This window comes from Hippopotamus amphibius, chromosome 5, assembly GCF_030028045.1.
Source record: "Hippopotamus amphibius kiboko isolate mHipAmp2 chromosome 5, mHipAmp2.hap2, whole genome shotgun sequence".
Lineage (NCBI taxonomy): Eukaryota > Metazoa > Chordata > Mammalia > Artiodactyla > Hippopotamidae > Hippopotamus > Hippopotamus amphibius.
This window is the reverse complement of record NC_080190.1, coordinates 152,747,926-152,775,784: the sequence shown is the minus strand read 5'-3', so window position 1 is coordinate 152,775,784 and position 27,859 is coordinate 152,747,926. Positions and strand designations below refer to the sequence as shown.

Genomic DNA, 27,859 nt, shown 5'->3' with positions numbered 1-27,859 from the left:
AGGAAGAGCCGCGGCGTAACGGCAGCCATCTTGTTTGTTTGAGTGAATCGGAAAGGAGGCGGCGGCTGTGGCGGCGGCGGGAGCTGCTCCGAAGCTATACCTCGCGAGGGCTCCCCCCCTTTCCCCGCCCCCTCCCCCGACCCTTTTCCCCTCCCCAGGCCACCCAGCCCGCCCAAGTCCCGGCGGAGTGCAAGGTAAGATAGTCGGCCGACCCCTTGTTTTTCTCCGGCTCCCTCCCCCCACCAGTTCCCCGCCGTCTTGCCGTCGGGGAGCCGGGCTCCGGGGGGAGGGGGGGGCGGGAGGGCGAGGGAGACGGCGGTACTGTCCGCGCCCCGGGTCGGGGCCGTGCTGCCACCCTCCGAGCTCCCGAACGGCGGCGCCGCCCGCCCAGGCCCCTTGCCCCGGGCCCGCCCTCGGCCGGGACCCGCGCAGCCTGGGCCCGCATCATCGCTTGTCGGGTAACAGATGGTTGGGGTCTATTGCAAGGCCCGAAAAGCCGTTACTCGGCCGGTCCTTCGGGGGAGACGCAGCTCCCCGAGGAGGCAGAGGAGCCCTTGGGGCGCGGAGGGCGAGGAGGAGGAGGAGGTTTGAACGAGCCCGCTCTGGGGACCGGGCCGCCTACTCCTCGGGTGAAAATGGCTGTCTGGGAAGACGCGGGATCCGGGGCGGGCTGGGCGCCCGCGATGCCCGCTCCAAGGGGCCGCAGCCGTCCGCAGAGCGCGGGTGCAGGGGTCGGAGACACGCGGACCCTGCCATCGCGGCTGCGGTGGGACCCTCGCCAGGGACTGCTGCTGCTCCCTCCCCCCCCCCTTTTTTTTAAAGGAAATTGGTTACGATGGGGATATCAAATGTTGGACAGACCAATAGAAAACGCGACCTAGGGAAGTTGCCTGTGATTCTTAGGAAGTTAGCGTAATTGGTTTTCCTCCCCTACTCTCCTATGTTGAACGTTGTATTTGGGAGGCGGGGGTGGTGGGGTGGGGAGAGGTGTGTGTTTCTGACAAATGCCTGGTGTCTTTTTCCTCGCTGAGAAAGGCTTTGAGAATGATTTGCCTCTGATGGTGTGGGGTGCCACTGTCGAGCTGTGCTGCCAGGCTTAGCGGCCTCCTTCACGTTTGAAAGAGGGAAACGCCGGAGGGTTTGGCCACCTTATGATTTGTTAGGCTTTCAGCGATCAAAAACTCGCTTGTGTTTTTAAGGGTTTCTGGTAAAGGCTAGTGTTTATTGGCTTCTCTTTGCAAGCGAAAGTTAACAGCTGCTCTCCTTATATTGTTTAGAATAGTCGTTGAATTCCAGAAGAAAATTCCTATTTTCTTCCAATGAATTGTTACGCCAGTGAGCTGTATGATTGTGTAGAACGTTGAAGACAGACTGGAGAAGCTTTCCTAAGTTGTAGAGTCATTGAATTTCTTTGTTTAATGTTGGAGGCAACTAATCAATCACTTTTATGAAGACGTTGGTGAGGACATGTGCCATATCCAGTGATTAAATTATTTAATTAGTTTGTAGATGAGGTGACAGCTGTGCATAGCTTAGTAAACATAGTGCTTTTTATTTACAAGTCAGAATTACATTGGTAGAGCTTAACTTTTACATTTTTTGTGTTTATAGAGGCAACACATTAGTACACCCTAGGATTAACTTTTCTTAAGGATGAGAATTTTGTTTCCTGGTGAGTTCCTACTTATTGGAACACAAAGATTCTAAGAAATTTTACCTCATAGTTTGATACAGAAAGGAAATTTCTAATCATTGGAAATGAAGATTTTCTGTTTTTTGTTTAATGTCAGAATTGCTAGTCATGATCATGATAACTGGTATGTGCTCTGTGGGAGTTTTTTTTCCAGAGTAACTACTTGCGTCTTCAGTGGCATTGTGTTGGGTATGATGTGCTATTTAATTCTCATAATCCTGTTTGGGAAACATCCCCATTTTATGGATGAGAAGGCTAAGACTCAGATGTTAAATCACTTTTAACCATTACAAAACAACTAGGGAGGGAGCTGAATTTCAACCTAAGACTGTCTGATTGTAAAACTCTCCTTCAAAGTACGTTAATGTCAAAAGGAAGGGGAGCTTTAGTGTGCAGGCTTGGAAATACCTTCTGTCCCAGAGACACACCCCTAGTACCCCCAAAGAGATGGTTCCATTCTTATCTGAGTTAGATGTTGATGTTTTCTAAGGTTAGTAACCACTTACTTTCCACCTTCCGTTTTTTGTAGTTAAGAAAAATGAACTACAGATTAAGCAGCTTAATTAAGCTAGTTACTGGCAAAGCACTCCCAACATAATTGTTTTTACTTTGAATGGGTGACGTTTGTGTATGCCTTAAGTTAAAAAAAAAAAAATGTCCAACAGTATAAAAGGGTAGGCCTCACTTTCTCACTGGACCCACTTTCCAAAGGTGACCATTGTCATCAGTTTTATTTGCACTCCACAGATACTTTATGCTCATACAAGTTCATGTTAATATACACTTATAGAGAGAGTTCTCTTTTTTAATACTTTTATGTGTATATCATTGTTTAAGAGTGCATGGAATTCTATTGTATGATTGTATTAATTTACTGAAAGTCATTTATTGGAGCTAGGTAGGTTATTTCTAATACTTAGCTATTAAAAATTGTGCTGGCAAGGCAACATAATGTTTAGTAAGACTTGTGGGCTCTGAAGTTTAAGTTCCACTTGCATTAAATACTGGTGACCTTTGCCACATTCCTTATCCTCCCCTTTTCTCCTTTTCCTGGTCTGTAAAATGGGCCAGTATTTATCTTCTAAGACTGTCACGAAGAGAATGGACATACAAAATACTTAGAGCTTAGTAATTTTTAAAATAATTTATTATTATTATACATGCTCAGGTATATCTTTGGTTTATTACTGGAAGTGCTGTTTCTGGCTAGAAAGTATAAGATGTTGCCAAATTGCCCCTCAAAGAGGTCATACCAATTTATGCAACTGCTATCCTGCCCTGTTTTCTATCAGATGAGTGAAATATAATGATTTAACATCATTGTAGAAACATGAGGTAATTTGACTTCAGTTTTTTAGAAACATCTTAAAGAAATTGGCATTTTTGCGTTCCTGAATATGTTCTAAAATACCAGTCTGCCATTTTACATCAAATTTAAATTATTTTTTTAGGATCAAGTTTTAAAAGTTGTTGCTGCTTTAGAAAAAAATTGAGAAATCATGAAATTAGTAAACGATGCTTTTTGACCAAGTGCAGGCTTTCTGCTAAGATCTTTTGTAAAGGATTAGCAAAATTTAGAATCTTTAAAACTTACAATCAGCCTTTTTTTTTTAAGATTGGTTAAAGGTTTGGTATTACTAAGGGGAAAAAAATGGTTTAAAAGGCAACAGTGAGTACAGTTTATTCTTATTTAGATATAAGCCAATAGTTGATCCACTACTATGCCATCAGGCTTCCTTTAGTTATTAGGGTGATTTCCTCTTGCTAATTGTTTCCCAGATTAATTTTAGCATGGCTCTGCTTCAGTTACTCCCCATCCAGTGCCAAGAAAGCATCTGTTTAGGATCTCTGCCTGAGCATAGCTGGAATATTTTAGGCATGGTAGTCTTGACTAGCAGCTGAAGTGCTGGCTATGAGCTACTGACACCTGTTGAGACGTACCAGTTTCAATTTCTAAAATTTCCAGAATTTTTTACATGTATCAATTGTGAGATCACTTAGTGTGTTTCATTTTCTTATTAATTAAGCACATATTTAGTAGTTGACATGCAGCAGGGAGTATTCTAGGAGCTAAATAGTACGAGTTTTTCATTTGTTTGGAACATGACTATCTTCTGTAGTGAAACTTGTAGCTCATTGTGTATGACAGTGACTTTCAGAGACCACACAGCCATATTGGATTTCTACAGAATCCTGTAGATTATATTTATAACACTGTAGAGGCAGCTTAATTTTTACGCTGACAAACTTTAAGGGTTGAAGTAGAAGTGCTGCAGCATAGGAGACTCTGATTATGGGAAGCATATTTTGATCTGCTAAGTGGGATAGAAGGTGCACTTGAGGTGTTATTTAGTGCTTCTACTTCAGAGTGTTTGATCTGAATTCTTCCTTGTTTAGTGTTCCTTAGTTCTTTTCTTAACTCCACATTTGAGAGGAAAAGGTTCACAACATTAGGCAGTTGATGAAGCTTATTTTTTTTTTCTTTAGAGAAAATTTTCCTAGTGTGAATTAATGATCACCTGGAAGCATCTGGTTCAGAGACTGAAAATTCCATTAAGTGATGGAAAATGGAGACGAGGCAAACCTGACTGAATTACTCTTGCACCACCGCCCTCCCAAACATTTTTGACAGGCATGAAATCTCTTGCCTGGGATATGTTTAACTAATGTATGTGTATTTTCTGTACCTTATTGGAAAGAATGAGCACAGTTTTTAGTTGAAAGTACAGTAAGCAAAGTTCTTGATTAAAATTTACAGTCTTTGTAAAAGCATGAAAGTTCGAGTTAACTTACTCTGGATCTTTTTTTTCTTAAGCTAATTCAAAAGAAATTTTGCATTCCCAGTAGCCATGTATGAGGGAGGCAGCTTCTCTGTACCCTCACTTGCATTTGCTTGCTGTTGCCATTGTTTTTTATTTTAGTTCTTATAAGAGTGTGTAGTGATATCTCATTGGGTCTTGCATTTTCCTAATGACTAGTGATACTGAGCATCTTTCTTGTTTTTATTTTGTCATCAGTATATGATCTTCCTTGAAATATCTCTTCATTTTTTTTGCCCATTTCTAGTGGATTTTTTTTTTTAATCTCTTTAGTTTTGAGAGTTCCTTATATATTCTGGATCTGGTCCTTTTCAGATATGTGGTTTGCAGATATTTTTTCCTATTTTCTATCTTGTCTTTGCATCTTCAGTGGGTTCCTTCGTATTAGGTTCTTTTCCTTTATGGGGCATGTTTTTGGCATAATATCCAAAAATTCTTATCAAGCTTTAGATATCAAAGGTGTTCCCTTGTGGTTTTTTCCTTAAAATTGTATAGTTTTACATTTAAGTCTGTGATTTACTTTGAATTAATCTTTATGTAACGTGTGAGGTTTGGGTTGAGGTTCTTCCCACCCTTCCCCACCCCTCTGTGGGTGATGTCTAATTGCTCAAGCGCCATTTGTCAAAATGACTAAAAGACTGCCTTCCTCCTTTGAATTGCTTCTGCATCTTTGTGAAAAATCAGTTGGACTTAATTGTGTGAGTCTATTTCTGGGTTCTCTGCTCTGTTCCATTGATCTGTGAGTCTTTCTCTTCACACAGTGTTGACTGTTATAGCTATATAATAAGTCTTAAAATTGGGTAGACTGATTCTTCCCACTTTTTCTTTTTCAAAATAGTTTTAGCTTTTCTGAGTCTTTTGCCTTTCCTTATGAGTTTTAGAAAAACCTTGTCAGTAGCAAGGTTTAAAAACCTCACTAGAGTTTTGATAGGAGCAGTGTTTAAGTTTCTTAAAAAGCTAAAGGAATACTTATGCTGTCCAATCACACCACAGAACATTTATCTCAGAAAAATGAAAACAGTCACCAAAAGTCTGTATACACAAATATTTATAGCGGCTTTATTTGAAATACCCAAAAACTGGAAACAACCAAATGTCCATCAGTAAGTAAATGCCTAAGCAGATTGTGGCATTATAGCCATCCCATTGAATGCTACTCAGTGATGAAAGGGAGCATACTGTTAAGACATGCAGCAAACACCTGGATGAATTTTTAGCATGATGCTGAATCCAAGAAGCTATTCCAGAAAGTCACATACCATATGATTCCATTTATATAGCATTCTCAAAATGATAAAATTTAAGTAAAGAACAGAGTGGTGGTTGGCCAGGACTTAGGAATGGTAGAATGCAAGGAATAGGTGTGACATAAATTTTTAAAGTTTTTAAATTTTAATTACTTTTCATGTGTTTTGGGTGTGCTCGAGTTTCTATAAAAGCATGACTTACCCTTTTCTAATTATGGACATTTTAGAAAAAATTCATTTGGCAAAATAAATTTTCTCAAATCCTCTGTGGAAAAGGGAAAATATATGATATAAGGGAAATTATCTTTTTACACAGTACATGTGCTCTTTAAGCTGGAGTTTCTCAGGCTTTTTTTTCCCTTAGGTATTAATACATTAGCTTACTAAAAAGGAAATAAAAGAATAACATTTGTATTTCTGCTAAGACTATTTCAGTCATGAGATAAATTGTATACTGTATCATCGTCCTGAATTTAGTATTTAAATTATAAGGAATCAAGTGCTTTTCAGATTCTTGAGTTGAGAGAACTACATAATGCTTCATCTTTTTAAGGCTCAGCTTTTCTAAACTTACCTGTAAAATGGGGCCAACCCACATACTTACCTGCTTGGTGAAATATGAAATGCTTGTCATGAGGTAGCAATTATTGTGTAATGCATTTAGCTAAGAATCTCAATTTTTAATGTGGTTCTAAACATGGAAATTTCCTCATTGATTAATATCTGTGCCTGAATGTTTTTCTTCTTGGACATTCTTTTCTTGTCATCAAGAATATATTCTCTAGCTTTTGGCCAGAAGAAGACTTATTTTCACAGTTAGTAATCAGGATAGGAGTGGAATTAACACCTGATGGAACTTCAAAAAGAATAAGATAACAATTTTTACTTAAAGGAAGAAAACAAACCAGCACTGTTATTTTAAAATGACGATGGGGCATGAAAGTGATTTGACTTGTCCCCTTTCCTTTCAGCTTAGTATTTGGGGGGTCTTTTCTTACCCTCTCAAAAGTAAACAGCAGGTTGTTTTTAAAATGCATACTGTACTTCAGTCAAGCCTTTCATAGTTCTCATATTTAGAAGAATAGGAAACTTTTATTGTCAGATTTCTTATATGTCTTGATAAATAATTTAGTTCTCATGCGCTGTTGTGTTAATTTTTTTTCCCCTTCAGGTTTCCTCCTGTTTCATAGTCAAGCAGAACAATGTTCTACGCACATTTTGTCCTCAGTAAAAGAGGGCCTCTGGCCAAAATTTGGCTAGCGGCCCATTGGGATAAGAAGCTAACCAAAGCCCATGTGTTTGAGTGTAACTTAGAGAGCAGTGTGGAGAGTATCATCTCACCAAAGGTATGTTTGACGTTGGTATTTTTATTCACTTTGTTGATTGTTCATTGGTGTGTGAAGTAAAATTGCATGAAAACAACATCTTAGGTAGACACCTATGTATACTGGAGGCAAAGAAAATCCATAGATTAGCCAGAGTTTCAATTTCGTACTCTCTTTTTAGATATTCTGTTGAGTACACAGATATTTTTATGAGTACACAGAAATTTTCATTTGCCTCTTTTAATAGCAGATAAGCATGGTCAGGCAATACCCAAATATTTTATATTTAATTTTCTAGATGTCTTTATATTAAATATGTGTATGGGTATTCCTGATTGAAGAATTTACAAAATTTTCAAAGTAACGACTCATTAATTAGAAAATGTTGCAGGGGCCAGATTTAACTATTGATACTTTATCCAGGTAGCATATAGTATCCAGAACACTTGTTCCACTTCAGCTTCACAGGCCTACTTGCTGTTTCTTGAAGATACCAAGAACTTTTTCCTATCTTAGAATTTTTGTGTTTGGCTGTGCACTTTCCCTAAATATTTAACTACTGTGTCCCCCTAGAATGGAAGCCTCATGAATATCCTTACCTTATCTGCCTTGTTTACTACTCTGTTTCTAGAGGAGATTTTATTGATATCCTCTGAAATTTCCAAGGTTTCCATCCTTGGATTTCACAAGTGTGACTTAATATGTGTTTTTTGTGTTCCCAAGGAAAAACCATCAAAACACACAGGCACAATTATAGCTACTAACATCATGAGCATTTCATTGAGGAACAGACAGGTTGACTTTAAAAATGTATGGAGGGCTAATCTCAAAAAATATATAAAATTTTTTTATAAATATTTACATCTGTGTTTGAAAGGTCCTTTCCTGGACTTTGTATTTATACATATGCATACACAATACATGCACCAATTTTCCTGTTTTGAAAGCATTCCAGATTGCAGCTCTCTGGACCACATTGGGAGCTACTCTTAGAATTGACACATTGGACAATGCTGGCATAGTGTGTTAAATAAGAGTAGTTCTTTATTGCTGAAAGAGCAAGGGGATCCCAGGAGTAAAGCTGGGATGTAGCAGAGATTTGTTCAGAAAAGTTATGTGGGAAAGTAAATGTTTTACAGGAGAGAAGTATTTGGAATTAGAGTAAGTTATGAAATTTCTATCTGTATATGGAACTTTGGCTAGTTTTAGAGTTACAATGTAGAATTTATTGCTGTTGAAGATGTTTCTATTATGTTATTCCTAAGGCAATACTAATTAGAAAACTTTACAAATGGGAAAATAAGTGACCTGTAGTTCTGCCACCTAGAGAAACCTTTAGTATTTTGGTATGTATTCTAGACTGTTATGGGTGCATGTGTTACACACATAATTTTTCTCCTGTTTTATGCATGTGTACAAAAAGTGCATTGTATGTTCTGTAACAGGACTGCATTCAGGAAAAGCTCTGTTCATAACTCTGCTATCATCTTTAATGGTTGCATTGTACAGTGTCATAATCTCTTATCCACAGAACTTAAATACACAGAAAAAAACCAGAAACACACTTGACCAAAATTGAAATGAGGTCATTTGTGTTTTCATAAATTCACTACAGAAATACTAATGTGTGTGATTATGGGGGGCTGCTGCAGACACTCCTGGGAATGTTTTAATACATGGCATGTGTACTCCATTACCTTTATGATATTCAAAAACCTCTGAATTCTAAAACACATTTGGCTTCTAGGACTTTAGATAAAGGATTATGGGGCTGTAATTTAATGTTTTGATTGTGTATGATTTATTTTACTAGCTTCTTTTGGGAGGGAGGGAAATAATCCATATTTTTTCCAAATTTTTTTAATTAAATTCCTTTGGGCTATATAATGCAACCATTAAAAATTACGATAATGCTATGAACAGAGATTTTCCTGGATGCAGACTCTACAAAACAGTATGATGCAGTTTTTATGTGCACATGCACACAAAAACAAAAATTGTGTATATGCACATATGAAAGTCTAGAAGGCATATTAAAATATTACTAAAGATTTCTCTAGGTGGTAGGAAGGCAACTTTTTATTTTTCTCTTTTTTAAAAAACAACTATTTAGTAACCATTACTTGTAAAATCTTTTGTTCTGTGTCTTTCCGTAATGTTGATGTTTAGGAATATAATTGTTGGAGCAGGTGATATACTTAAGATTTCTGATATTCATTAACAATTTGCTCTGTGGGGAAATTGTACCAGTGTGCATTGCTGGTTGAATTGTTTGAGAAGATGTTTTCTTTTTATAGGTATGCTTACTGAGTTAAGTGAATGGAGAAAAGAGAAATTGAACTCTTTTCCTGAAATTGATACATGTGGCTAATCTTTAACATCCATAAGCAAATATTGAGGGTAATTTGGCTTAAAAGGATAACAAATTTTTTCATTATTTGTGCAGAATACTTTGTACACTATTAGGGAGGGACACTACAACTTTAAAAACCATTTCTAAGTGTGTTTTTCTTTGATTGACTTTGTTTTATTGTGATAGGATATATCACAATAAATATGTCCTGAAAATTGCAGATGTTTGCTCTTGTGCAGTTCTTGTGGGGAAATGTTGGTTTAGTCGTTTAGAACAAGTGTCAGACAAAAGGCTCACCTGCAACTGCATATCATACCTCTCCCCCCTTCCACTCTCCCTCTCTGTCTCTGGTTGGAACAGCCTCTAGTTGTGGTGAGTGGGGGCTACTCTTTGTTACAGAGCACAGGCTCTAGGGCACGTGGGCTTCAGTAGTTGCAGCATGCATGCTCAGTAGCTGTGGCCCACAGGGCTTAGTTGCTCCTCGGCATGTGGGATCTTCCCAGACCAGGGATCAAACCCGTGTCTCCTGCATTGGCAGGCAGATCCTTAACCACTGCGCCACCAGGGAAGTCCCATAGCCTGTGTTCTTGATTATACCTACTTTTTGTTTTAATTAATTAATTTATTTCATTGGCTGCGTTGGGTCCTTTTTGCTGTGCGCGGGCTTTCTTTTTAGTTGCAGTGAGTGAGGGCTGCTCTTTGTTGTGGTGTGCGGGCTCCTCATTGCTGTGGTTTCTCTTGTTGCAGAGCACGGGCTCTAGGTGTGTGGGCTTCAGTAGTTGCAGCACATGGGCTCAATAGTTGGGGTGCATGGTCTTAGTTGCTCCATGGCATGTGGGATCTTCCTGGAGCAGGGACTGAACCCGTGTCCCCTGCATTGGCAGGCGGATTCTCAACCACTGTGCTACCTAGGAAGCCCTATGCCTACAATCTTAACGTGGGCTAGCTCAACAGCAAAAATGCCACACCTCATTTTACTTACTCCTAGACTAAACTCTGAACCAAACTAATCCAGAAAGAAAGCCTTTGCCAAAATACCACCTTTTTGTTTTTTAATGAAGTATCTACTTTATTTTCTGCATTTTTAAGAAATTTACTTTGAGGTCACATTGGTTTATAACATTATATAGATTTTATATTTCTACTTCTGTATACCCTGCAATGTGCTTACCATGAGAAATTTAGTTTCCACCCATTACCATACAGTTGATCCCCTTTACCCATTTTGCCTTTCCCCCATCCCTTCTAAGGTAACCACTACTTTGTTCTTTGTTATCTCCATGTTTCGTTTATACATCACCTTTTAAAAGTTGCTAATTCTGGACAAGATAACGGCATGCAAAGGTTGGGTTTTTTCCCCTCCTTTTCTTTTAGGTGAAGGTGCAGTCGATATTAATCTTACATTTCCTAAAGCTGCGCCATAAAGGGAGCTTGTCATTTTCCATTAGCAGCAGTGTTTTAATTGGGTACTATATTTCATATTAGGGATTTATCATCAGATAAATCCTAGATTTAGTCACAAATTTATTACAGTTTTAGATACTTAACAAGTTACAACACTAAACTTCATAATTTATGCTGTTATACAATGTGACCATAAATGCAGAGCCTGAGAGTTATTGTGAATAGACTCCTAGACGGCTCCAGGGAGTACACATATTAAATAAAACAACACATATTTGTAAGTTGTAAGTAATGTAGTGTACTAATCATAATTTAAGCTTTAAGCGTATATTTAACAGCTTTCTTTGTTACCTGGTAAAGTTGAGCTCATGTTTTCTTGTTCTTTAAAAAAAAAAAAATTATTACAACCAGAAGAATCTTGAATCATTCTATTTAGATTGAGTGTTTACTTCTCTCATTCTTTTCCCAACATACTGGATCCCCCATAAGTGTTGATCAAGATCGACCTTGCTAAAATACAGCCTGAGGAGCCTATTTTCTTGTGAAGAAAGATGGGTACCATTATCCTTTATCAGTTAGTATGCTTTCCAGTCAGGTAATAAAATCTCAGTGAAAAATGGCTTAAAACAGTAAGAAAATTAACAGTCTTATTTAACTAGAAGTTTAGAAATAGAAAGATTTAGCAGTGGTTCAGCAGTTCAAAGATGTCATCCAAGGACTCACCTTTCTTAGTTTTTTGGCTTCTGGTCCTCATGCTTATGGCCTCATAGTTATGGGGCTACTGCAAGCGGCTACAAGCCCCACCTACTCACAGTGCAGGAAGGGGAGAAGAAAGAGAGGGGTGTGCGTTGTTTTGTTTTAATTGGGAAAATCTTTCTCAGAAATTCTCTGACCTACTTTATACTTCTCGTTAGCTAAACTGGGTTACATGCCCACTCAAAAGCAGGCACCAGCCGAGGAGAATGAGACAGTCATCCTTCAAGCCTGGGGATATTCACTTCCCAAATAAAACCAGAGTTCAGTTAGCCAGCAAAGAGCAATGACTAGATGGGCACCCAGAAATGCCACGTACTTCTTAATGTGCTAATGACAGCAATTCAGGGATTGCCTTAATACTTGCTTCACAGCTACCTTCACATCTGTGTTAATTCATGAATTTCTGCCAGTCTATTCTCTGGATGTACTCAAGAAATTTACAGGTAAAGGTAGTGAAAAATAAAATAGACGTGATTACAAGGTAACTTCAAACAAATGGTTAAAAGTATGGCGAGATATAAACTGCATATAAATTGCACAACCTCCAAGCTTTGAAATATTCTCTAAAACCAGAAAATTCACTTCATAGGTTAATGTTAATGTTAATTCACAGGTGAAGATGGCACTCCGAACGTCAGGACATCTCTTACTGGGAGTAGTTCGAATCTATCACAGAAAAGCCAAGTATCTCCTGGCAGATTGTAATGAAGCGTTCATTAAGATAAAGATGGCTTTTCGGCCAGGTATTGTTGACTTTTTTGTTTTGTTTTTAACTTTGGAGTTTATTTAGTGTGTAAGAATTGCTAGGCAAATATTCTAAATGAGCATAGTTTGTTTTGTTTTAATTGCAATACAAGAAATCCTTCAAAAAACAGGCAAAGCTTAGAGAGGCAGTGTTTCAGGGGAGAAAACCCATTTTATTTTTGTTCTATGTATGGAGTTATAACAGTTATACTTTTTTTGTTATTCCTTTGGAGCTGCCTTTTTCTTTTAACCCCTTTTTCAGCAATCAGGGATTGAAGTATTGAAAATTAATTGTTCTATGATTTTTTAAAATATAGCTCAGGAAAGAAAATCTTAGAATTTTAAATTTTTTGGAGTAATTTTAGTGTAGTCTTAAATTCACTTTAGCCTCAGTTGCTGAGACTTCATTAAATGTTCTCTTATAGTTCTTCGTTTTTGTTTTGTTTTAGGTAATAGTTGATTCTAAAATTGGACTCTAGCAACCAAACTTCCATCTGCAAAGAGAATTACAGTTGTATATAGTTTTTAAAGCACTGACGAAATTTTATTCTGATGAAAACAATCTCAGTATGTAGGAGAGATGTGTTATACCATAATTTCTACTGTTTTTATATTCTTATACTTCAGTTTATTTTAATATATAATCTAAGATTTGATTAAAAGTAAAATGTTTAGGTGGAGGCTGGTGATTTCTAATATGTGGCTATTAAGTGTATTTTGCTTTAATAATATGTTTTGTTTCATTTTATCTTTTAAAGCAATGAATTTTTATTATAGACCACTTGAAAAATATAGGGGAAAATGTAAAGAAAATTAAAATAATTTATTCCCACTTTCCTAAAATAACCAATTCCTCTTAACATTTGGGGTACTCTTGCAGTCATTCCTTTTCCTCATAAACTTCACATTTAGTTAGAAAACTGTTACTAATATTTATTTGTTGATAATGTCCTTTTAAAGTCTTCTCAGTTTAATGTGTAATCAGTGTTTGAACCTCTTGTAAGGCAAGTAGTGTGGCTTATGATTATTAAAAAAACAAAAGTACTTGAGCTTCAGTGGTACTTTTGCAAATATTATCAACCCTTCTGAAATATAACCTTACGAAACTTATACGGACTTTCTATCTTCCTTGACCTCTTGATAATCTTTGGTGTAGCCAGGTTTTCAAGCTTGCCATTTCTTTTCCAGGTGTCGTTGACCTGCCTGAGGAAAATCGAGAAGCTGCTTACAATGCTATTACTTTACCTGAAGAATTTCATGATTTTGATCAGCCACTGCCTGACTTAGAGTATGTCTCTCTGTCTCTTGTTCTTCTTTTTTTTAATTATTGACCCAGTGTACAAAAAACATTGCTTACCAAATTTATCGTTTTCTTGGGATGTTTTCACATTGAGCTAACATTCGGCTAAAATGCATATGCTTTCACTTAAGATAGTATATAAATATGAAACATATAACCTAGAAGTGTTTCTTCTATAAGAAGGTCATGTAGAAGATGTCAGCTTTATTAACACAGCTAAGAGAATTCCTATTTGCTTCTGATATTGTGTAATTTGAACAGCAGTCTAGCTGTTGCTTTACATAATGATATCAGTAAACTTGAAATGTTGCTTTGTGATGTTTTTCCAGAGGTATATACTAAATTCATCTACCAGTTTATCATGTTGGCCAAGCTATACTCAGCCACAGTTTTTGTTCTTTTTTTAATAAACATATGAAATAACTTTATAAAGAGTGAAAAAGGGTCATTGTAACAACACACATTTAAGGAGAGAAAGTTGTACAGAGGTGGCAATTATAGCAGAATGCTGTGGTATGTTGTTTGCCTCTTCTCAAGTCTTCAGAATTCAGCTCTCATTACCATGACAGGAAATGTGACTGTCACTTTCCAAGTGATTGAGTAGCACAATTAACCAAGAAACCCTCTACACTAAGCTCCATTAATTTTTTGACATATTTCTCTGCTTTAAAAAAAAATGATCTGTGACTTGTAATTATAAGAGTAAGTTTATGATTTGTTTTGAATTTATTATGTTAATTAGTGCTAGACACTGGCTGCTTTAGTTTTTCTCCCTTTATACTTCTATTTTATTTTTTAATTTTTATGGTGGAAATTTTTAACATGGCTAAAAAGTAGAGAGATTAGTAAATATTATGAACCCCAAGTACTGACCATCCAGCTTCTTTAATTATCAGTATATTGCCAGTTTTATTTCATTTGTACAAGTTGACCCTCAGCACAGGTTTCACCTGCGAGGGTCTAGTTATGTGCAGATTTTTTTTTCACTAAATACATGCTACAGTACTACACGATCTGAGATTGGTTGAATTAGTGGATGCAGAACCACATTTATGGAGGGCTTACTGTAAAGTTATATGTGGATTTTTGACTTCAAGGGGAGAGGTGGGTAGGTGCCCCTAAGTCCCATGTTGCTCAAGGTTTCCGCACTACATGTTTTTTATATGTTTGTCCTTGCCATTTATTTGCTGAACAAACCTGGTGATTTGTTTTGAAGTATTTACATTCTGAATTTGGTTGGTGGTATTCCACATTTGTGGACAGTTAACTTCATTGTTCACACCGCCCGTAGGTTGCAGGGCCCTGATGAAAACCCACGGCCTATCTAGCCCATGCATCTCTAAGTTTTCCCTCTGTCTGCCATGTTGCCTTATATAGTGATTTCAGCATATTATATTTTGCTCACTAGTCATTAACAGTTTTAAATTTTAAATACAAATTACATTAAATATTAACTTAAATATTTAGGCTCCATTGGTTGTATGTATGGTTTTTTTTTTCCTTATGTAAAGAATTGAGGTGTTTTCCCTTATTATTATTAATACATTACAGTGAGACTTGAGACTAAAATGTATTTGAAATTCTTTTAAAGTGACATCGATGTGGCCCAGCAGTTCAGCCTGAACCAGAGTAGAGTGGAAGAGATAACCATGCGGGAAGAAGTGGGAAACATCAGTATTCTACAGGAAAATGATTTCGGTAATAGAGAAACAAATCATTAGCCACTAGCTATAATGTTAAAATTATGTTACTTAACATATTTAGGATAACCTAAATCCCTATTTGGGATCTTATATTTGAATTTTCTAATCATGCTCCAGAATCAGTTTATGAAATATAGATGCTAAAGACTTCGTTTAAACCAGATGTTTTAATGCTCAAAGATAAATAAGACTTCAGTAAGCAAATGTGACACTGTAATTAAATCATTAGCCATTTTCTTTTGTATTGGTGATGTTTCTAACTTTTTTCAACTAGTAACTAACTAAAATTTGTTTAGGTGACTTTGGAATGGACGATCGTGAAATCATGAGAGAAGGCAGTGCTTTTGAGGATGATGACATGTTGGTGAGCACTGGTACTTCTAACCTCCTATTAGAGCCTGAACAGAGCACCAGCAATCTGAATGAGAAAATTAACCACTTAGAATATGAAGACCAGTATAAGGATGACAATTTTGGAGAAGGAAATGATGGTGGTATATTAGGTAAGTCACAGCAAGGAGATTATTCTAACATAATTTCTTTATTTACAGCAGTTGCTAATTCTCAGTCTTGAAGATCTTTCTAGGTATATATGAGTGAATTGTGACCACTTGGTTCAGTAAAAGTTTTCTGTAAACCTGTAGCCTAAAAATGTTATAACAATACCCAGTTTTGTTTAAAAGTGCTTGTCTTAGAGTTTTAAGTTATACTAATTCTTCAAAGCACCGTATTTGTGTTTAAGTAAACACATGTTTTAAAATTAAGGAGAAATTTTTTCATAGGCCAAGTGTTTTATACTTTTGTATACTACCTTGAAGAGAACAGATGCATATTGAATACAAATTTTAATTTTTTAGTTTAATCCATTTTAACATAATTTTATTTTTCTAGTGATTGGCTATTGTTCTTTTAGCATTTCTTTCTTAAATTGTAACTAATTACATCCCGTTTCAGATGACAAACTTATCAGTAATAACGATGGCGGTATCTTTGACGATCCGCCTGCCCTGTCTGAGGCGGGGGTGATGTTGCCAGAGCAGCCTGCGCATGATGATATGGATGAGGATGATAACGTGTCAAGTAAGCATTTCCTGTTAGGTGATCGGGGCGCGATGTGTGGCATCCAAAAAGGTATTCACTGTAGAAGACCAAAAACTGAAAGTTTCAGCTTTTAATGAATTATAAACTTAAAAACAGTGCTTCTAATTGATTCTTTTATGTGTTTAACCCTGTGCTCCTCCCCTTTTTTGGCCAATAGGTCAACTAGAGAGGCTTCCTTATAACTAGAAAAGTGTTTTTTCTTTGGTAGCGGTGGGTTTCTTTCAGTTACTCAGAGGGGTTTTTCCCCCCATTTGTTGGATATATATTAAATATGCACGCCTTTTGTGACCAAATTTCTGCTTTTATAGTGGGTGGGCCTGATAGTCCTGATTCAGTGGATCCTGTCGAACCAATGCCAACTATGACTGATCAAACAACACTTGTTCCAAATGAGGAAGAAGCATTTGCTTTGGAACCTATTGATATCACTGGTGAGCGAACAAACTTTTTGACTTAGAACTTTTTCTAGTTCTGGTTCATGTCTGCTATCTGCTGCTCATTTTAAATAACTGAACTTCTTTTCTCCTTTGTCAGTCATCTATCATAGAATCTTTAATTCAGTTACAATTTGAGTATCTTACACAGTATCTTTACAAGTCGCTGTGAAATAAAAGTATGGAATAAGCTTTCTGCTAATGTGTATCTTAGTCTTTGGTGGTTACAAAAATGCTAACAGGCCACAAGTGTAACAGAAAGCATTGCAAGGCATTTTTCAATAAAGTACAAGATTGACTAATCAGTTATCTTCCAAACTTCTAGATTCTGTGTATAGTTTGGGCTACAATCTGGGAAAAATCTAAAAATATTTTTATTTTTAACTGGAAATATCAAAGGTTCTAAAATCAGTATTTTTCTTATAATGCTTATTAAGAAACACAGCAAAGCATATTTAATTGGGGGTGCTGCTTCTGAGTGAAAGAGGCAATATGTAATCTGGATGTGAAACTAAAATTTCTAGATGGTTTTATGGGTACAATGGGGTAGAATAAGTCGTTTACAGTATAATTTAAGATACTGTTATTACTCCTAAGTAAAACAAGATTTACTTTTTGGGTTTCCTACTTAGAATCTGATCACCAAAAATTGTGATTTGGGCTTCTGATTTTGAAAAGAGTACTTACTTGTGTAACTGTATTTAGGAACTAAAAATATAAAAATGAGCAAGTCTTTATCTTCATGGAATTTAAATAATAGGGGAACATGGGTAATTAAGTAAATTATGTACTGTATTATTGACATATTACGGAGCTCTATAAACAAGATAAGAGGGGCATATACTGTAGTGTTTAAAATAGGATAATTGAGCTCAGCCAGCTGTTACAAGAACTTGAACTTTTAATTTCAAGGAAGGGAACTCAGTAGCTGGAGGACAGGGACTGGACAGAGGCTGTCACTGTATAACATCTTTTTGAATCTTGGATTTTGACTCACAGTGAATACTTTATAAAAACCTATGGAGTATATAACATGTATGACAGAATGAAATCTTGAGGAATTTATTTAATACCATGAGCTTTTCTGTTCTTAAGAAATTGAGATAATGTTACCTACTTTGTAAGAGTTTAGTAAGGGTTAGAAATGAGTATACAAAAAGTGTATAGGATGGCGTTCCAGGTTCATCTGACTGAGTTTGGGCATGTTTCACTTCATCAAACTGCTTGTATAGCTGCCATATATGAATTGTAACTTTTCCAATAAAAATCATAGTAATTGCAACCATTTATGGAGTCCTTAATCTATTCCAGATATTATACCAGATATTTTACAACCCCCTGTAAGTGGTTGGCCATATTTCAAATGAGAAAATGAAGAGTTCAGCAAAATGAAGTTAACTTTTCTTAATGGTCACTCACCTAATAAGTGGCAGAACCTAGGACTTGAGCCCAGCTCTGAATCAAGTGTAGCATGTTCCATGTTTACAGTATAAAGCTACATGGGCAAAAATGAATTGGCTTTTGCCATTATTTTGTTCTTTTTGTGCCAGAAGTCAATATATATTCATTCAGCAAATTTTTATTGAACACCTATTGTATGCCAGCCTCTATATAGTTCTTGGGAAACATCAGTTAAAACAGATTCTGCCTCATGAAAGCTTAACTTTCTTCTAGGTGTTTAGAAGAGCAGGAATATAATGAGACCAAATCTGATGGTTGTTTGTTTCATGCTGGCCTCTCAAAAAAATGACCTTATTTTCTTTTATCATACCAGTCAAAGAAACAAAAGCCAAGAGGAAGAGGAAGCTAATTGTTGACAGCGTCAAGGAGTTGGATAGCAAGACAATTCGAGCCCAGCTTAGTGATTACTCTGATATTGTCACTACTTTGGATCTGGCACCACCCACCAAGAAACTGATGATGTGGAAAGAGACAGGGGGAGTGGAAAAACTTTTCTCTTTACCTGCTCAGCCTTTGTGGAATAACAGACTACTGAAGGTAATATAGTTTGCAGAATTTTACATTTCATATAGATTTTGATCATTTTTTAAAATAAACTTTAAAAACTTTCATTTGAATCATTTTTGATCGGCTATTTTTCAGCTATATGGCATCTTTTTCTTTCTTAAACCACAGTATACTGAACGTAAACTTGATCTGAAAGATCATGATAATTGACACCTGCATTTCTAAAAGATGTAGAATGAATTTTCACTATTCTAAAAAGTTTTTTTTTATTAGTAGCTCTCTCCAACTTCCTGTGATAAATTATTAGTTCCGTTGCCTTAGTGTGTACTGTGGTTCAAGTCTGCAATCTTTAGATGTTGCTTTCCGGCTAAAACAAGGGGTGATTCTACTTTTCCCACAATACAGAAATCTCGCTTTGTGAGAATTTTTTTTTTTTCACTTACAGGCCCTTTTCTGCTCACTTTAGGTTCCAGACTATTCTAAAACAAGGTTCTGAGGCATCTGAAAAGGTGTTAGGCTGTTAATTCTTTCTAAAGTTGAGATACTCATAGAACAAATTTATTTTTACTATAAAGTGTTCAAAGCGGCAAGGCTTTGGTAAAACTGCTGTTTATTGGAAGCACAATCATCTTTTGGAAGAAGGTCCTTAAGTTTTTTTGGTTTGGTGCGGGGAGAGGGGTGTGTTTTTGTTCTTTTGACTCAGTGAATTCTTTGTTAGGAATTTTTCCTAAGGAGGTAATCCAAAATATGGAAAAAGCCACTTCTATGAAGATGTTCATTATTATTTATACTTAAATTTTTTAAAAGAAACTTAAAATATTGAAGAGTCATTCAAGTGTGGCATTTATATATACACATATATATTTATTTCCACTCAGTGGAATAGTCATTAAAAATACTAGAAATGATAGTTAATAAAATGACCATATAATATTAAGTGGAAAAGACACTATGTAAAGCTATTAGGTATGATTTCAGTTACATTGAGTTTTAAATGTATGAATATGAAAATAAACTGTAGGTAAATATAAAATTTTAGTGTTATCTCCAAGTTATGAGACAATGGATAAAAAAATTTCATTCTCAATTTTTCTAAAATTGCTGCAGTGAAAATAAGTTTTAAATAGAGGATTTCAAATTATAAAATAGAATGAAGTGTGAATATGGTAGAACATTACAAATCATGCTAAATTATATATACACTGATTATTTGTTAAAACATACTTATGGAAAATAGTAACATCAGTGGTAGTTTTCTGGTTCATGTGATTTTTAGTAGAGAATTTGTAATTGATGTTTTATTATTTTTTTAATAGCTCTTTACACGCTGTCTTACACCACTAGTACCAGAAGATCTTAGAAAAAGGAGGAAAGGAGGAGAGGCTGATAATTTGGATGAATTTCTCAAAGAATTTGAAAATCCAGAGGTTCCCAGAGAGGACCAGCAGCAGCAACATCAGCAGCGTGATGTTATCGGTCTGTTCTATTGGAATAGTTCCCTGATAAAATTTAAATGAATACTTGGCTTGAAGTTTACCTATATATTGCCAAAGTAAGAGAAATCAGGAGTAAAGAAGTATACTCAAATTTTTGGACGGGGAAATACATGCCTTATGTTCTCTGACTCCTTTGTTAGATGGGAAGTTTTCTGTTTTCAGAAAGGTTTAAGGTTTAGAACTTGTCCGAGTGATAGTCTGCTAAAGGATTGTCCCGCATTGGACTGGAGGTGGGACTTGTCCTTTTAAAACCTTTTCCCACCTTTAATAAGTATTGTTATAAATTTAGTAACCTTTGTGGAGGTAAAATTTTATTCAGCCTTCATCATTTGGGAAAGTCTTAGCCTATTAGTATTAAATGATTCTAAAATACTATTGAGGACTGTATGACCTTAGTCTCCTCTTCATATGACCAATTGCAGATGAGCCCATTTTGGAAGAGCCAAGCCGCCTCCAGGAGTCGATGGAGACCAGCAGAACAAACCTGGATGAGTCAGCCATGCCCCCACCACCACCTCAGGGAGTTAAGCGAAAAGCGGGACAAATTGACCCAGAACCCGTGATCCCTGTAAGCACATCTGTCCAGCAAGATGTTTGGAGTTTTCAGGCAGTATTTTAGATCTCTAGTAATAGCAAGTGTTATTTAAGGAGACCTTTTGAAGTATCTTGGTTTGGGCAGGAAATAGTAAGGAATGGGTCCAGAGAGAAAGAATGGCAGCTGAGGATCTCAACACAGTGTGCCCTAAGTGGGAGATGTTCTTAGAGTTTTTGGTTTTTCTGACTCTTGGATAGAGTCTTGTTTCATAGTGGCCTAAAGTAAGCATCCTTGGCTAATGTGGAATCCTTGACTCTGAACCTGGTTCTGGTTTTATTTTACTTCCCAAACATTAGCCCATGGTGAATCTGACACTTCTAGATAGAATAAGAAAAGCAGCGTACGGAACCTGTTAGATATGTTGTGAGTAAAATGAAACAAACTTCCTGCTAATAAATAACTTTCTGTCAGCAAGATGGAACATTTTTTCTCGTTTTATTGAGATAATAATTGACATAAATTGTATTAATTTCAGGTGTACAGTATAGTCATTTGATATATGTATATATTGTGAAACGGTTACCATGGGAAGTTTAGTTAACATCCATCACCTCACAGCATTAGATTTTTTTCTTGTCACGAGAGCTCTTTTAAGATCCACTCTTAGCAACTTTCAAGTGTATAGTATAGTTGAACCTCCTTATCCATGGATGTATACTGAGGGCGCTCTGCAGCACATTGTTTTATGTAAGACCCTGGAGCACCCATAAATTTTGGTATTCAGAAGGGATCCTGAACTCACTCCCCTGCAGATACTGCGGGACAACTGTATTGTTAATTATAATCATACTGTGTATTACATTCCCAAAACTTACTTATAACTGGAAGTTTATCTACTCTTTTACCAACATCTGCTCATTCCCCCACCCCCCAGCCTGTAGTAACCACCATTCTACTCTCTGCTTCCGTGAGCATCAGCTTTTTAAGATTACACATGAAAGTGATATCTATCATACAGGTTTCATCTTTCTGACTTATTTCACTTAGCATGATGCCCTCAAGGTTCACAAAAAGCCGAATTTCCTTCTTGTGGTGAATATTTCATTGTGTGTGTGTGTATATCATTTTCTGTATCCGTTTATGCATTGATAGACACTTAGGTTGTTTCCATAACTTAGCTATCATAATAATGCTGCAATTTAAGTTTTAATTTTTTGAGGAACCTCCACACTGTTCTCTATAGTGGCTGTACCAATTTATGTTTCCACCAACGGTGCAGGCGGGTTCCCTTTTCTCATCCTTGTCAACACTTGTTATCTCTTGTCTTTTTGGTGATAGCCTTTCTGTCAGGTGTTAGGTGATATTCTATTGTGGTTTTTACTTACATTCCCCGATTAGAGATGTTGAGCACCTTTTCATGTACCTGTTGGCCGTTTTTAGTCAGTTTTGCTCTTGAATTATGTTCTTTGAATATTTTGGATATTACTCTTTTATAAGATAAATGATTTTCAAATATTTTCTCCATTCTGTAGGTTGCCTTTTCATTTTATTGATGGTATCCTTTGTAGAGTGTTTTAGTTTGATGACATCCCCCTTATTTTTGCTTTTGTTGTCTTTGCTTTATCACCAGTGTTTTCTTTTAGGAGTTTTATGGTTTCGGGTCTTAGATTCAAGTCTTTAATCATTCTTTTGCGTGTGTCTGTCCAGTTTTCCCAGCACCATTTATTGAGAGATTGTCCTTTCCTCCTTTTGTATACTCTCTGCTCCTTTGTGCTAAATTAATTGACCATGTATGCATAATTTATTCCTAGGTTCTCTATTCTCTTCCAATTTCTGGTTTATTCTTTAGCAAACAGTCCTGTATATCTTTAATACTAAGCAGTTTTAGGGCTCTTTTAAGAAATCAGAATATACTTGTCCAATTGCTGAAAAAAAGTAAAGCAGTGTCTTGCTACTTCATTTAGACTTGCTATTTCATTTAGACTGGCTACCATTAAGTTCACTTAGTGTTCCTGTCCTAAGTATAAGGGAAGGAGGTGGTCTGGTTTAAGACTTCCCGAGCTTAAATCTGTAGAATAAATTCATCTGGGCAAAGGGAGGCTTTTTGGTACCTTAGGCGCTTGGTTCGGCCTCCATCAAGACATTGGCAAAAGAATATTCCTTGCCAGTTTTCACAACAAGTTCCCTATGCCCTCTGGTGGTAAGGAGTTGTAAAGAAGAGTGTTTTTCTGTTTGAGTTCAGGAATGGGAACAGTAATTAGTGGGTTGCTCTAGTACTACTCTCCAGGTAATTGTTCCCTTGTCAGTCTTTTAATGTTCTCATCTGTTTGTATCAAGTCAGAGAAGAAGGAAATTCAAGAAATGGACCCAGAAAAACAGTCTCCTCATTCCTATTATTTGCTGCTGGAAGAAAACAATGGCTCTTATTTAGAGTTCAAGCTGAGTTGCAGTAGCCTTAAGGCAGTCTTATACATAAATGGTTGACAGTGCCAGGCTAATGTTAGAGCCTTTTTGCATTGCCCAGGAGTCAGTGGGTTCTGTTTATTCCTAAGATGCTTATACAAAGAGTTTTGAGGGTTTGTTGTTGTTGTTTGCAAATTCCTCACATAGACTTTAAGTATTAGACCTCTAAAAAGTAAGTATGAAAAAAGCCCACTTTTGATCTAGGATAATAAGATAGTGAATATAATTTCTTTTGTAAACTAATGTTGTGGCTTTACAGTAACAGAACAAGATATGTACAGTAACCAGTTTTTGATTATGAGGAAGTGTGGAGATACGACCCCAGTATTTCTTTGCATTTTGAAAACTGCAGCAGCTACAGATTTGTACCCTTAAAATGTACATCTTAAATTGCCTTATTTTTATTGCTTTTAAGCCTCAGCAGGTGGAGCAGATGGAAATACCTCCTGTAGAGCTGCCCCCAGAAGAGCCTCCAAATATCTGTCAATTAATTCCAGAGTTAGAACTTTTACCAGAAAAAGAAAAGGAGAAAGAGAAGGAGAAAGAAGATGACGAAGAGGAGGAGGTAAGGAAATGTTGTAAAAAAGATCTGATGAACAAATTTCCATTCTAGATTTAGTGGAAATCTTCAACCAGCTCTTGTTATTCTCCTATTGGAGCTGAGTTGTGGTTGAGCATCACAGTGATGAAAAATGTTTGAATATAAGCAAAATTTACCCAGATTTCTTAGTGATCTAGAACTTCAAATTTTATGCTGTGTTATAACTCAGTCCCTGTGGGCTTTTCAGGGACATGGGACTTGCCCTTTCACTGATTTCTTGTCTTCTAAGTTTCTTGTAATCTGCTTTTGTTACCTTGTGGTCAGTGGTCAGTTCTTACTGCTATTAGCATCTGCCTCTAGTATAACCTATTTGTGTGGGTTTTGTTTTTTTTCATTAGACTGGAGTGAGATATGACTTTGCTAATAAAATAGATTTTTATTTTTTTAGAAGTAGAGGTACTTGGGAATGGATTTTCCTTTTCCTGGGGGACGCTTTGGCTGTCCGTTGTTTTTTTTTTTTTTTTCACTCTTCTGGATCTTTAGGGTTGTTGTATAAGACTAATATTAGAATATATCCTTCTATTTGATGATCTGTCAAATATTTTATTTAAACCTTTGTTTAAAGTTTCTTCCACCTGTTCATATTTGTAATTTATGCCAGCACAGATTTCATAGCCATTTAGTGCTTAATATGAGCCTTACGTTGTTTTAAAGTCAGAATTTAGCCCCAGAGCTCCTCCAGCCTGTGTAGTAGAGTACGTCAGATTTAGTGTTCAATTAGTATTTAAAATTAGATTTTCTAATATATGTGAAGCTGTTAACTCCTGGTTCTTTGGATGTGGTGATAGTTCCAGCATAGCCTGGAAGCATGTCAGCTCTTGCTCCATGCCAACTTCAGACAGTCTTGAACATGGCAGGTAACTGGGAGCCAGGCCACTTCAGTTAAATATATATTATAAATTATAGCCCATTTCTTCTAAAACACCTTAAAGAATAGTATTAGTTGTCTTTGCTAGTCTGCAGTCTCTTTGGTAGTGGTCCACAATGAGATTAGGAATCTGCCAGAATATAATCATCTAGAAAATCATGCTACCAAAAAATATACGGTAAATACATATTCCGTTGAAATGAACAGTATGCTTGGTGACATACTTGGTTTATGTCCCTACTTAAGTTTCTTGCCTTAGCAGGAGCCAATAACCTATAGCTCACCAACCAGCAATAGTCCATGGACCACACTGTAGCTCACACACTTATAGACCAGTACAGAGTCATATATTCAGCTAAATGCTTGCAGGTACAGAGGATTTTTTTTTGGGTAATTTAAGGAAGACTTCAAACTAGATGTTGAGTGATTTTTTTCCATTAGTCAAAGTAACACGACTTGATTTAGAGCTTTCAGGAGAGACAGAAATGCTTCATTTTGTAGCAGTTTTGTCAGTTTTTTGTTTTGTGTGGGGTCATTTTCACTCAGGATGAAGATGCTTCTGGGGGTGATCAGGATCAAGAGGAAAGAAGATGGAACAAAAGGACTCAGCAGATGCTTCATGGTCTTCAGGTATGCCTGTGAAGTCTTAGAGAAAAAGAAAAAGTTTCATCAAAGGCTTTTGGCATTGTTTCCTAAAAAAAAAAAAAGAATACATGCTATAATCAGAAAGTATACCTTTTGTGAATCTTTTTCCAAAATTGCATACCTTAAACTATTTTAATACACAAGCTGTTAGGCTAAGAGTAAGCCTGGAAAGCATCTCGGTGAACACCTGCCCATGGTTACCCTGCAGAGCAGAACTCCTTTGTGTGTGTACATTTTCTTACTTTTGGTTGAGCAGTTTTAATGTGTTGAATCATTAAATTTTTCAGGTCATTGTACACTTATCCTTGGACCTTAATGTATCAGATACAGAGGAGCTATCTTGAGTGTCTATGAAACATCAGGCAAGGTGCTCAGGGTCTCCTAAAATAAATTCAAAAGACAGTTAAGTTCAGAACTATAAGTGCTAGATTTTGTTATTTTATCAATTAGATGAAATTGATTAGATTTTATTAATTAGAAGAAATGAGTCATTTATATTAGGTTGTTCCAACAAATGTTAACTTTGTCCCTTTGCCTTTTTTAATGTGAGAAACTTGTACTATTCAAAAATCTACTCCTAGCCCCCATCAGAATATACAGTATACTTTTTTCAGTATCCAAAAGTAGTATCCTTTTGAAATTACTACTTTATTGTGCACATTACTTTCATTTAATTCTTCCTTTCTTTTTTTGTTTTATTTCAGCGAGCTCTTGCTAAAACTGGAGCTGAATCTATCAGTTTGCTTGAGTTGTGTCGAAACACGAACAGAAAGCAAGCTGCAGCAAAGTTCTACAGCTTCTTGGTTCTTAAAAAGCAGCAGGCTATTGAGCTGACACAGGAAGAACCATACAGTGATATCATTGCAACACCTGGACCAAGGTTCCACATTATTTGAGCAGCTAGAAACATTATAGCTAGTGTTCATTTCACTAGTGTGTACAAATGGCCCCCATGTGTAGGGCACACAAAACCCTTCAAGAAAATTTAGGTTTTTGTCTGTACAGAGTCTCTGCCTTTTTCTTCATGTTTTCCACTATTTTAAATTTATCAGATTCATCTTTAAGGGAAACTGCTTGTATGGTGTTTGTGTTCTGATGGAGAAAACAAGCACCCCAAGATTATTTTAGCAGAACAGATGTGTGCAATATTGGCGCATATGATAATGTTGAGTAGCAGTGGAAAGTTGGGGTTTTTATCTTAGTTCTCCATTACTGCATTGTAAAGGAGAACTTTTGAGGAAAAAAAGCCTGACAGTTCACTGTAGTGTGAATCTTTGACAGAAATTGTCTTTTCCCATCAGTAACCCCCAGCAATCTTCTTAGTAAACATTGTGCTTTAGGGATGGTGCCCAAAACAGCAGTTGTCCTCTTAAGTTTTAAAGTATAATTCCACAACTGACCATGGGGGTGTGTGAAACTGTACCATAACTAATCCCCTTCAGCTACAAAAAGATAGGGCTTGATTTAAAGTGCTCTATTTTGTAAATCATTCCATTTGAAACTTTTTAATGAACCTTACTATTCTGAAATCTGTTGTTTTAGTGAGGCTCTAAAATGAGCAGAAATAGACTTTTTAGAGTAGGTGAATATGGAAAACATTTATAACTTTCCAGGGGCTATAAATCAAAGTTTTAAAAAGATGTTTGAGTATATTTGAATATTCAGATCATGAAAATAGAAATTGCTATGTCAACTGAAAAGACAGACTGATGGGAAATCGTACAACTGGTTGACTTAACCTTTAAGCAGACAGTGCTGTAAAAACTAATGGCTTCTCTGATATTTATTGTAAGTTTTAGTACTGATCTTTGTTTCCAATGCTTGCACACTCCTGTGTTGGGAACTCTTAATAGCTTTGCAACAGAAATCCAGTATCCGGTTTCCTATAATTTAAGTGAAGAAAACCACATCCAAATAAAGGCTTTAATATTACCAGACCAGATAGCGCCAGAAATCATGTAACTGTTATGATTATCAAAACATGTCTTAATGTTTTAGGGCAAAATTACACACAAAGTTCTAGCTTAAGGGTTGGCACTTTGGTGGAAAAAAAAAATCACTCAGACTTCAGTGTATACCCAATAATTTTAAATTATGTGAGATGTTTTAAATTTGTGAACTCATAATTACTGTTTTGATGATTCAGTTTCTTGAGAATGGTAATTGTATAAAATTGCTATTGCCGCTTTATTTTCAATATGATGTGCCTGTAAACCATGGGTTTTTCTCCCTTTGTATAAAGACATTGTAGATAATTGAATGTTTGATTATAGAAAGGTCATTAGTTTCTTGTTACACATTTTGTTAGTCTGGTTTTTGTTGCTTATCGGGTTTAATATTGTTCTTGAAAATAGTTGATGCTATGTTATGTATAACTTTTCTAATAAAAGTTGTGTTATAAGCT

At 36.4% G+C, this 27,859-nt stretch overlaps 1 protein-coding gene across 2 annotated transcripts; it reads left to right on the top strand.

Moving 5' to 3' along the window:
- On the top strand, window positions 1–27,859 carry RAD21 (RAD21 cohesin complex component). 2 transcript variants are annotated; one of them, XM_057735722.1, is made up of 14 exons: window positions 1–194; window positions 6,931–7,105; window positions 12,211–12,340; window positions 13,530–13,629; window positions 15,233–15,339; window positions 15,641–15,847; window positions 16,299–16,424; window positions 16,754–16,876; window positions 18,654–18,877; window positions 20,164–20,323; window positions 20,766–20,911; window positions 23,757–23,906; window positions 25,357–25,440; window positions 26,160–27,859. In XM_057735722.1, the coding sequence occupies exons 2-14, from the start codon at window positions 6,962–6,964 to the stop codon at window positions 26,349–26,351; spliced, it is 1,893 nt and encodes a 630-aa protein (XP_057591705.1). In that variant the 5' UTR covers window positions 1–194; window positions 6,931–6,961; the 3' UTR covers window positions 26,352–27,859. The 2 variants fall into 2 exon arrangements, with proteins under 2 accessions (XP_057591705.1, XP_057591706.1); XM_057735723.1 differs by lacking the exon at window positions 1–194 and adding an exon at window positions 439–458.